This window comes from Procambarus clarkii, chromosome 75 (genome assembly GCF_040958095.1).
Source record: "Procambarus clarkii isolate CNS0578487 chromosome 75, FALCON_Pclarkii_2.0, whole genome shotgun sequence".
Lineage (NCBI taxonomy): Eukaryota > Metazoa > Arthropoda > Malacostraca > Decapoda > Cambaridae > Procambarus > Procambarus clarkii.
The window spans coordinates 22,538,207-22,550,539 of record NC_091224.1 but is presented as its reverse complement, the minus strand read 5'-3'; the positions used below and the strand labels follow the sequence as shown (position 1 = coordinate 22,550,539).

The window sequence follows — 12,333 nt, the reverse complement described above, 5'->3', positions numbered from 1 at the left end:
AAAGAATTCAAGTGCTCTCGTCGGTACGAGGGAGGCACTGTTAAACTGAGGCGCCGTTGCCCGTTCCACCAGGATCCACGCACTCAGTCGACCCATACATGTATCGACTACCTCTCAACTCGAGGCAAAGCTCAAACTGAATAGAATTTTATGAAGAAATTGAGCTTGTAACCCGAAAAATTCATAAATAGGGGCATTCATAAGCCAAGGTTTCACTGTATTATACTCTATGTGTAACTAACTAAACTATTTTGTACACGTAACTAATATGACAAGTTAGTTAACTTAACATGTATGTGATGGGTGATAAAACTTTGCAGGCGTGCTACCTGTAATTAACTAAAAATACATTATAATACGTGGAATTATAGCTCAAAAAATTTCGGCAATGATATGTTTGTGTACTTGCGATCAAATTATTAAACCTTTATCATAAGAGATTACTTTTATCCTTTAAATAACACATTTATAAATCACATGATGTACAATCATTACTATAAATCTTAAGTGACAAGTCTTACATTATAAAGTTAGAGAAAGTCAAATCAATGTACAGTATATGAAAGCAATTAACTCGGCCAATCTTTCCTCATCTTTGTGCCTGCTATCTCAAACTATTTCCTGCTCTCATCAGGAGGGAAAGATTGATAAATTTCATACAATGTGACGGATAAGTATCATACAAAATGGATGGACTTTCATCATAAAAAAAAAAAAAGAGTTGAAGTCCAATAACTATGTAGTAAAATCGCTGAAACAAAGAGTAAATTTGCATGTAAATTTTTCATTAAAAGTTCCTTGCACACCCCAAATATGATACCTGCAAACACATTTCTAATAAATGTATAATGTCATCAATAACATGTTATAAGGTTTGGGAGTCAACAATGAAAATAAAATCCATGTTTTAAACTACAATATTTACAAACATCTACCATTAAACAGAGTCCACTACCAAAGAAATGAGGTGGAACAGATTAGCCAAGCTTCATAGTAAAATCAAATCAATCCATCTATAACACATGCATAGCACAACAAAGTTAGAAAGACTACCGCTTAATATTCAGCCACTACCAACTCTACCAGCATTATCTATATTACCCATAAATGAAGGGCCAATGAACATACCAGGCCTTGAGAAGCCAACAGTGACACAGCAAGAATATCTGGCGGGCAGATCTGCAAACCTGCCATCTTAATACTACACAAAGGAAAGAGACTGGTCATCAAGCTATGAAGAAATCAAGCATTAGAAATATTGTTGCTTAGAAAGTTGTATAAGAAGCCCAAGAAGAAAAAAAGGTGTGAAAGAAAACACTGTCACATTTGGCCCTTCTTTTATTGGTAACTAGTAGAGTAATATATATACTATGTGACGGCAACTGGGCCGTGAACACTTGCCGTCCAAACATGAGAGAAGGCATCCGTCTTTCAAAATATTATTCACCGAGTATTATATAGACCTTCTTATTGCTAAGTTAATGCTCAATTTATTATAGTCCTAGAATACTGAACACAATTTTAGTTTTATTTTATTATATATATATATATATATATATATATATATATATATATATATATATATATATATATATATATATATATATATATATATATATATATATATATTATATATATATATATATATATATATATATATATATTATATTATATATATATATATATATATATATATATATATATATACAGTATATATATATAATGTGGTATATATACAGTATATGCCAACTTACAACATACTAACTATTACTAGAAAATAATATATATAATTATCTGGGATATAGCATTAGCTAGTAATGCTTAAATAACCATTTAAATCCTTTGAGCAAAATTTGATAGGTTATTGCTAAGTATTATTAGCCTTTACAGAGGTAAATGTGAGCATAGCCAACGTAGACCATGGAAAACTTGTCATTTAGCATCTAGAACTGCAGAAGATCTAGACTATTAGCATTGTCAATGTGAGTATTATTGTTAGCCTGGGTAGCTGCCATGGATGGCTGAACTGGGTGTGCGGACGGCAAGTGACTCGTGTATGGGTGGCTGTTGCTGGACATTCTGGGGAGCATCCTGGGACTCAGGCTGGAGTACTGCTGAGCTGTCCCCTGCACAACCCACCCACAACTATTGTTATTTACCATGTTGTTGCTGTTTAAACTTGAGCATTCCATTCCCCAACTAGTAATGTAGGGCTGGGACTGAGAAGGCACCGTCCTGGACGAGTGATAGGAGGAGAGTTCAGGTTGCATCCTGTTGCCTGCACTGGAGACAGATCTCCCCCCTACTGGACCAGATGTATACATCTGCAGAATCTGTGCTTTTGTAGTTCCCAAACTGGATCTCCCAATCACTCCTCCAGAGTTAACATCAGTAAAGCTAAGCAAATCCTCTGAGCAGGACAGGGAGCTTCTATTCCCATAACCGGTATCGTAAGCATGAGCACTCTGAACACTCGGTGCAAAACTTGGAGTTGACGGAGATGAACGGCAAGCAACATCCCTCCACCATAAGCCCCTGGCTGGCTGGCCTTCAGCATGCAGTTTCTCAGGGCAAAGCATTGAATGGGAAAAGACGGGGGAAGGAGAGGGAAAAGAGGAAGAGGATGATGATGTAGGCGAGAAACTGGAGAAAACAGAATAGGTGGATTGGCACAATGATGCTTTACCTGAGGGTGGGAAAAATGCTTCCATTGATCCTGAGCCTGGCTGAGTGCTCAGACCAGCTGGGTGAGTGCTGCCTGTGCCCGCTGCCGTACTCCCGCCTCCTGCTGATGACCCAAACTGACTAGTAGGGAATGACTGCTGCGCAGGAGGGAAAGTATCAGACCCAAATAAAGCAGCAGGCGGGAAAGCATTGGTGGGACTCAATTCAACTACAGATTGAGATGGCTGTTGCTGTGCCTGACTGTGTTGCTGAAGCTGTTGCTGCTGGGGCTGCTGCTGGGGCTGCTGTTGCTGCTGTGTTAACAGGTGCTGAGGCTGAGTCTGCTGTTGGGTGTTACCACTTTCACTTACTGATACAGCAAGATTTCTCTTCAAGGCTGGAAGAAAATATTTATTAGCATTTATTATGATTGAAATGTAAAAATCCTTTAGCCTCTTGCCTCTTGCTCATCTGCGGGAGGCAAGAGGCTAAAGCACATTTTTTCGTACACGGAAAGGTTTTACAAAACTGCATAAAAAAAATATATACTGTCAGTTAAATCTGACCGGGAAAAGTCTTTTTAATCCACTTCATTGCATCTCTTCAAAATATAAAGGTTGAATGACTGGGCTTCTCGTGAAATGCCAAAATCTCTATTCCTCTGTATACACCAGTGATGCTTTGCTATCTTTGGTCATCTCCTCTCTGTTGGTGGGCTAGCCTCCTTAAGGATCTCCTCCAGGAATCTGGACTATCTTGGAATATTACCCCTTCCTAAATCCTTCATGAAATTTGACGAGATCTTAAATTACACACAGTGAACAGCATCACAAAAACACTACTGGGAATATCCTACAACTGTATCAAAATACATGGTACCTACAGAATCAAGATTTATATAGGAGCCATGTAATTCACTGGGAGAAAATCAACTATATATATATCATGTTACAATATTATTACAAATCACATCATCAAATTTACAGATGACACAAAGATTTGAAAATAATACTGAAGCCTTACAAAGTGACCTACATGAACGCCACAAATGATCAGAAGACTGGCAAATGTTTTTCAATATCGACAAATGTAAGACCCTGCATGTGGGGCATAACAACCCACACCATGACTACCAAATTAATAACATTACATTACAGCAGATTAATGAAGAAAAGGACCTTGGAGTCAATATCCACCATTCATTATAAGTTACACAACAGGCGGGGAAAAGCAGTTAGAAAAGCTAACCACACTCTTGGGATAATCAAGCATACTTTTGACTACAAGGAAAAGAAGGTAATGGTTCAATTGTATAAATCTCTGGTGCACCCCCAAACATCGAGACCTCATTTTCAGAAAGACATCGCTGCTCTGCAGAAGGTGCAACACCTGGCAACAAAAGTCATTCCAGAGGCAAGTCATCTCGTACCAGGAATGCTTGAAGGCCACACGGATAACACTGCAAACCAGGCACGACAGGGCAGATCTCATTGAAACTTAAAATACTGAACAATTTAGAGGATGTTGATCTGGATATTTTTTTCAGAAGGTCAAATACAACACAAACAAGGAGCAACAGTTTCAAGCTCAACAATCCACAATGAAGGACTGAGAACAGGAGATGCTTTTTCACCCACAGGGTTATTAACCCATGGAACTGCCTACCCACCAAAGCCGTAACTGACAAAACTGTGTCGAGTTTTAAAATATACCTGGAAAAGATCAAGGTAAATTGGGGGAACTTTGACAAGTCCTTACTTCCAGGAAGTCCTTCCTGGAAGGACAGGAAGGAAAACTTCCTGTCCTCATCAAGGCCACTAGGGTTAATGGCCCTCGGGTAAATCAGGTAAATAATCCTTCATGACAAATTGTGATAATTTATGCTGAAAACTACTTGGCTATTCATAAACAAGGTTTCCAAATCTTTATGTACTATATATATATATATATATATATATGAAGTTCTTTTATGATGTACAATATATTGACATTAATAATATACTGCAAATATTTATCAAAGGGCATAAGATTGCAGTAATTAAAACCACTGTGAAGACTAAAAATACTGTTTATTGCACAATGCCAGGGGCAGCATGGCATTATTAGCAGCTGGAACAGAGGCAACACTTTACACTTGGAAATTAATACATTTCTTGGACATCACAGCATTTGCCAAAGGCAACAGCAGCTGGTGAGAGAATGTACAATATTTATCAGTGTGTAAAATCATCATAATGGGACACTGCCCACCAGTCTCAAGAGTAAAAATGATTCCTGAAAAAGCAAATTCATGCATATATTCACAAAAGATGCTTAAATGTTTTGATGGTAGTGTTCCATGATGTCATGCAGTGAGTAAAGCACGGTGAATTAATGCGTGTCAGGTTTTAAATGTCTCGAGCTTTCCATTCCTATATTGATTCCCAAATCTCACTGGCCTGATGCCTCTTTACCCAATAAAGTAAGAAATGGATAGTAATGATGTTTGGTTTTGTAATATGCATGTAAACTTGTAAACTAATATTATCAATGGACTTTAAACCAAGAAGGAAATTTTAACATGTTTATCATTCCTATATATCCCATAACCAGCAAAATACACATGCAGTTACAATGAGATTAAATGCAGTCAGCTGATAACATCAGGAGCAATCATTTACAGTAATTAATTTTATATATATACAGTAGGTTCAATTTTGCTCCCCCATGGGCCACACAAAATATAATGAATTGAAATCACAAGTTACCCACATCCCCTCTCCAGTATGGATTACAATTTTACTCCTGCTTGATACCTACTTGCTTGATGGGTTTCCGAGAGGAGTTCTACTCCCCAAGCCCGGCCCTAGACCAGGCTGGACTTGAGAGCTTGGTCCAACAGGCTGTTGCTTGGAGCGGCCCGCAGGCCCACATATCCACCACAGCTCGGTTGGTCCAGCACTTCTTAAAGAAAACCATCTAGTTTTCTCTTGAAGATGTCCACGGTTGTTCCGGCAATATTTCTTATACTCGCTGGAAGGATGTTGAACAATCGTGGACCTCTGATGTTTATACAGTGTTCTGCGATTGTGCCTATGTCACACCCTTATTCTTCACTGGTTCCATTCTGCATTTTTGATACGTATTTAAATAGGAGAAAATCTGGCAGCATTAGAGCTGCCACAGGACTTTCTTGCTTGACTAATTTAAAAACCAACATGCACTTTCAATACCTTCATGTTTATCATCCCTCTTACAGCCCAGAGGTGGTCTGTTGTTCATAGATCATATTGGTCTTTAACACCAAAAATGCTTTTGTGGATCAACGAGGATTGGTACAGAGTGAATGAAGTGAGAAGGGCAAACTAGACCAGCCACAGCGAGTCTGTACCACATTCCCGAGAGTAGTGCATTAAGATCAGGAAGATCCAAGTACCGGTAGATATTTTGCTGGCCAATAGATATCATTAGACTGAATATCAAGTGGGTTTCAGGTATACAGTACAATGAAATCAACTATCAACATATTAAAGATTGAGAAAACATGTTGAGCATTAAAATAACTGTAGCCAAAAACATACAAAACTAGCCTTGCCTTAATTCTGACCATTTAATTTGCTTTAAATTCTAGAGTACAGTATTGAATAATTGGCCAGGTTGTGATGTACACTAAATGAAATTTACCTCCTTGACTATAGCCAATACAGTACTTAGAGCGTGTATTATAGTAATTACCAGTAACTTCCATATCAATTGTTGACGATTGATGAATGTAGCAACACAAGCTTAAACTGGCATCCTACACTGATGAGAAAAACTAGCCAGCTAACAAAGTCAGATTTTCTCTTTAGTTTAGCTTAGCAATGTTAGTACTGTACTGTACAATATTGTGTTCTTTCCTGTAGACCTTTCCTACAGTCCTTTCTTACCCAGATTTAAAATCCCCTATAGCCTGATTGCCACAACAACTGGTTTCTGAACACGACAAAGGGCTTATCCATAAATAATGGAACACAGTCCACCTCTTAATTCTTTGACCAGAAAATGAGCTTCACAAGACACATTCAACATCTCTCCAGGCCGCCGGAGCATACAATCCTCCTTACCACATAAAGGTGGTGCGCCACGAGCGTCATATCCTGCGATTATCCCACCGATTCTGGGGTTGGTATTTTGTTGCCTATATTTGAGTCATTGAAATGTGCCTGTACACATCATTAGCCCTAAATAGAGGCACAATAGAAATCAACTCGCTAAGTTTGCTGATGATTAAAGTGCGCTTGCTAATAATTCAACCACCATCAATCTAGCACAAACCAGTACTGAGGTTAATACATCTAAAATATAAACTTAACATCTGAAGTTCAATGTGTACCCTCACCCATTGAAGGCTTGGCAAACCAGACTTACAAAATGCTACAATTCCCGAGTACTTCCAACTATCATGCCTAAATCTTAAATTTAAAATATTTCTAAACATATGCAAAATGGCACAATAGGAGCTTTATCACATCACTGTCATTTAAAAGTTGAAAAATATTAATGAGATTTTTAAATTTTATTAAAGAGAAATATTATAGGATGTAATAACCATTTGATATAAAAATACTGAATGCAATAAAGCTCCTCCTCAGTACAACTAGACATTCCCAAGCAACAAACCTTGTGTGTTCTGAAGTGGTAAACCCAATGGAAGAGCACCTGCAGTAGCAGTAAGGGAAGGTGGGTGTTGAGAAGCCTTTGGTCGTTGCCGGGGAGCAACCGAAGTACTCTCTATCACAGGTCCAGGAGCTATACGGTTCAACTTCACTGATGACTGCTGCTCTCTCTCACTCACAACTTGACACAGATGGTCCAGAGATGGCACGGTCACATTCTGAGGAAAAATTCCCATAATTGGTCCACAGATATCAGTCACATTCTGAGGAAAAATTCCCATAATTGGTCCATAGGTATCAGTCACATTCCATTTTAAAATTTAAGTGTGTGTTGATATCAAGCAATTTCCCATAATCTGCCAGTATACATCTTGATGCCTGGCATCTTGCACACAAGAGGGGCAGCCATACTAGGCATCATCAAAATAAGCAACATGATTTTCAAGCATTTCACAGGTAAAATTATAAAACAAACTATTACCATTTCAGTTTATGAAGTTCAAGTACTGTACATTAAAGTGATCCCAATAGACTACCGTACTTTAGATGACAATTATGTCGAAGCAGTTCTTTAAAATCATTAAAATAATTTTCTTACTGAATTTCTAAGATTTATGCAGAATGTTTTTTTGGGGGAACAAAATGCTGACCTTAGTTTATATGAACAAATGAAGAACAATACACTTATCACACAACATTTCCTAATGCACTGTAATGCTCAAATTAGTCCAATTCATCCTGTCTTTTCCAGCAAGACATAACATTCTTAGATGTGTTTATTTTTTGCTCTCTCTAACAAAGGTCGGAGAGAACATCTCACTTTTGTACCTTTTGTACATTTATCTTTCCTCTGGAGTCATTAATTCACAATTTAATCCATTAACAAAAGTGACTAGAACTTACATTGACATTTCTTAAGGGACACTCTCTCCCAGCCAGCTTAAAAGTCAGACTGGCAACCTGGTAGATGTCCGGCCGTGTATCGGGGTCTGGGTCCAACATGTAGCCTACAAACACAAATTAAGACATTGTTTTATTCATGTAACATATTGGCCACTGCTTATGGCTACTGGCAGGGTTGTATATACCAACAGAGGCTAATATCACCAAAATAAAAATAGATGCAAAATATGAATGCAGTTTTATTCCCAAATATTAACAAAGGACAATTAAAAACACTTTCCCACTGAACAAGTGCTACTTGTATTGTACTGCCATGCACTAAAACAGGAGACACGCTATAGAAGTACTTACATATAAGTGCTTGTAAGTGTTTGGAGAATCTGGCATTATCCGGAATAGTGAAGTTCCCTGAAGAGATAGCCAGCGGACTCTCGGCAAATGGTAATGTAAAAAAACAAAGCTTGTATAACATGCATCCCAAGGCCTAAGGAAAGGAGAGAAGATAATCTTCAACATACACAAATTAAATAGAATAAATATAGCATACCAGGACAAATGTTTGTAATTTATTAATGTAACAAGTGTGAAAGATTTTGTTTTTTTATTTAAAACAGCAACAAAAAATTAATTTATTGCTATTTTGTATTTTACAAGTGACGTATATAATGAAATTTCCTTTTCCCTTCTCTGGGGCAGTATCAGCATGTTTTTAGTGCACTGGCTCTGATATTAGACAAGAACAGAACTACCAGGTCTCTGGATATTTGCAGGCCTACTGAAAACGGCAAGAGGAACACAGGGCTGCAAGATCATCATCAAACTGCCCAGTGAGCAAAGGTGAAGCAAAACCAGCTACATATCTTTATGAAATACAGAAAAGATGGAAACAAGGAAATCGGTAGTTTGCCCAATGTCAACAAATTATACACTAGTATCCAAGCAAACCATCCAACAGAAGTTTGGGTCATGGGGGGGGGGGTTAACCTGTGTGCCTGCCTGCCTCATGTACTGCCTCAAAAGTGCTTGTGTTATGCACATGTAAAAGGGGAGAAGAAAAAAAAAAGATAAGGGAAGCTACTACGGCTGGCCAAGAAAATGCGTTTCATCACAGTCGATGCTTAATTTTTGGATTGGCTTCCAGATGGAAACTCTTAATGGAAAGGAAACAAGTCTTAGGGCTAAAAGAAACAAAGATGAAAGGCTGACCTGTGGGGCGAGGACAGAACCCAGGCTCGGGAAAAGATACACTTATCGACTGAAGAGGACAAGCAAGATGGCAGCATAAACAACTGTGAAAAGTAACAAAAAAACCCACTTAGTCCTTGCTGATGAGTGGGTGCCAGGAGTGCAAGTGAGGAGGCTGGTAGGTAGGGTTGGCCCTCGTGTAACCCGAGCTGCCACCTAGAAAAACCCTAACTTCCCCCGTTTCCTATTTTTTTGGGGGGGGGGGGGATATCAAAATACAGTATAGTACATAGTATTTTTTAAAAAGTACACTATTTGAATCCTAGCATTCTGTTGGCGTGCAGGAAGGAATCTAGAGGTCCAGTAGTTTTGTGGATATATCTGGTACCAGAGCCAATGCACTGACTGGGTAGCTACTATGGGACAGTTTAGAAATGTTTGCAGTGATTTGGATAAAAAAATAATCATCACACATAATCCATTATCAAAATACCATTTTATAGCATGCATACTCCAGTACTTTTATTTGCAAGTATTTTGATATAAAATTTCTAGTTATAACACTAAAAATAACATACGACAAGAATATAACTAATTTAGACACCTCTGAGTGGAGCTCTGAGGGGCCCAGGATGTTTCCAGTCATTTGTGCAACAAGAGGTCTAAATGCTAATGTTTTAAATCAGACCATTAGAAAAGCATAGAGACCAAGGAACCCACCCATATATCTGACTTCGTGGTAATGGGCCGGCCAAGGTACAAGTCGATCATCTCTGGAGCACGGTACGCCAGGGTTGTGTACCGCTGAATTTCCTCCTCGACTCTCGATATGCCATCAGTAGTGCCACATAACACCCGCGCCGTGGCAGAACCAAAGTCACACAAAACATAGTTACCTTCACTACTAATTAGGATATTTTCAACCTGCAAGGTAAAATTATTTTAAAGTAGATTGCAGATGCCTATGAAGTAACTAATACAAATGATCATTCCTCAAACTATTAGTAAAATTATATATATAAGCATGTCTATCTGCCTATACAGTTTACTGTATATTAATCTGAAATCATTTCAGAATAATCAACAGATGAAAAGTGTTTAATTACCCTAATAATAAGCCATAGACAACAAGTCCTTTTTATTTTCAACTTACAGTACTGTACTGCATAAAAAAAAATCATAGCCCAGAAATGATCAGTACTTTACCTTTAAATCTCTATGGATGATTGGGGGGTTGACGTGATGCAGCCTCGACACTGAATCACAAACATCACAGAAAATTTTGAGGACCTCTGCCTCAGTCAAGCCTGAGTTGATCCTGCAAGATGACAATGATATGATGTATATAACCCCAAGTAAAGGTTAGATCTTTAGCAGGCATAAAAAGATAGCAATTATGGAATAATAATATCCACTCAAAAATTACTATCTATAACTTTTCTTTTATTGAACCAAATTTGCATTACTCCTTGAAGCATGGTAAGGAAAAAGTTTGCATTCCAATCATGTTGAATGGAAAGTTAAGCGATGGTAGTAACCATCGCTGGTGACTGGTCCACAAGCTCATTTAATGTCACTAGGCAATTAAGTTACCATTTGTGATATATAATTAGGTAAATTTTTTCTATATCATTTACTGAAATTCCAAATGCTTCTTATAGAATGTGTTAACTTAGTGATATAGATGATACTGAAATTACTATAAAGATTATCAAAAGATTGAGATGGCGTGCAGTGCACAAAGCAATCGGTGCACACACACACATCAAGACATAAGGAAACCCAAAGATTAATTTACCATAAGACACAAGGCACTAAGAAATGTGACTCAAAACGTGTTGTAATTGTGTGTGAACAGCAGTTGCTCATGCCAACAGGCCCTCACCAACTTCAAGCCAGTGGTCATTTCAGGATATAAAAGAACCACAGAATCTTGCCCAACTTAAACCCCACAGCTGTTAAAGTGACAGTTAAAATTGTAGAGTACTGACCTATCATTCATTAGGTGGAGGAGATGTTTTCTACAGTACGTCATAAGGAGAAGAACTTCGTAGACACCACTTCCAATGTGCGTGACACCAGAGTCAACATAGCCCACGACAGTTCTTGGACCGTTAAGCATTTTCTGAAAAATTCAATTTCTTATTATACTGTACATCACAATTTGAGTTTAACATGACTCTCAAAGTTAACTAAACTTTAACTAAATACAGCTAAATACACTATCTACATTAACATTTAAAATTACATCCTACAATATTCATATACAGCTCCCAAATACTGATAGTGAGAACAGATAAATACAAAAGCTAATCATTTATATGATAAAGGCCTATAAATTAGGAGATGCCCTGAATTGTAAATATACATTTAAATAATCTTGATGCCAAATGGAAACTCTTTGGCTTCTAAAATATATTTTAGAAGCCAATTATAAATATCTTTGTACTGTACTCAGCTTTTTCACCTTTACACTACAAAATATGATTTTTTCTTTAGTTCTGACACTATCCAGCTCAAGGCCAGACTTCCCAGGTAATTACCCAATAGGCCAGGATGTTGTTGGTGTTACTGTTGATAATTTATGCAGACAAGCACCAGCTAACACAGTTTTGATCAGGAGACCCTTGGAAGAAACCACTCAAATTTCCTCTAAAAGTTAATAATAATCCCCATATCTGTTGTTTAGGATGTATTTCCCCAGAAAGGCCCACACATGCAGGCTCTTTCCACTGCTGGACATCTAATACACTCATTCAACACATTCTCTTGCGCTATTCACACTTGCACAGCCTTATTCCCAAATTCTAATCCTGATTTGAAATACTTCCTAGTTAGAGGCAACACAATCCATGAGCATCACACCAGAGACAAATATCTTTGATATTCCCAGTCAGATTAAATCTGCATAAACACTCCAGGCAAAAAGGACCCAATACAGTGT

The 12,333-nt window shown here is 37.8% G+C and overlaps 1 protein-coding gene across 9 annotated transcripts in view; it reads right to left on the bottom strand.

Annotated features, from left to right (window-relative positions):
• LOC123771725 (uncharacterized) overlaps window positions 1–12,333 on the bottom strand; it is an 81,679-nt gene that overhangs the window by 59,537 nt on the left and 9,809 nt on the right. For 8 of the 9 annotated variants that reach the window (XR_006774561.2, XM_045764442.2, XM_069313292.1 and 5 more), the window contains 7 exons: window positions 11,381–11,514; window positions 10,596–10,707; window positions 10,110–10,313; window positions 8,556–8,688; window positions 8,205–8,308; window positions 7,306–7,519; window positions 2,687–3,061 (listed from right to left, as the gene is read on the bottom strand). Coding sequence is in view for 8 of the 9 variants with exons in the window: in XM_045764438.2 (XP_045620394.2) it covers window positions 2,687–3,061; window positions 7,306–7,519; window positions 8,205–8,308; window positions 8,556–8,688; window positions 10,110–10,313; window positions 10,596–10,707; window positions 11,381–11,514 (1,276 nt within the window). In the remaining variant the exon portion in view is untranslated. The remainder of the gene's footprint in view (window positions 1–2,686; window positions 3,062–7,305; window positions 7,520–8,204; window positions 8,309–8,555; window positions 8,689–10,109; window positions 10,314–10,595; window positions 10,708–11,380; window positions 11,515–12,333) is intronic. The other variant, XM_045764443.2, reaches the window with a different exon arrangement.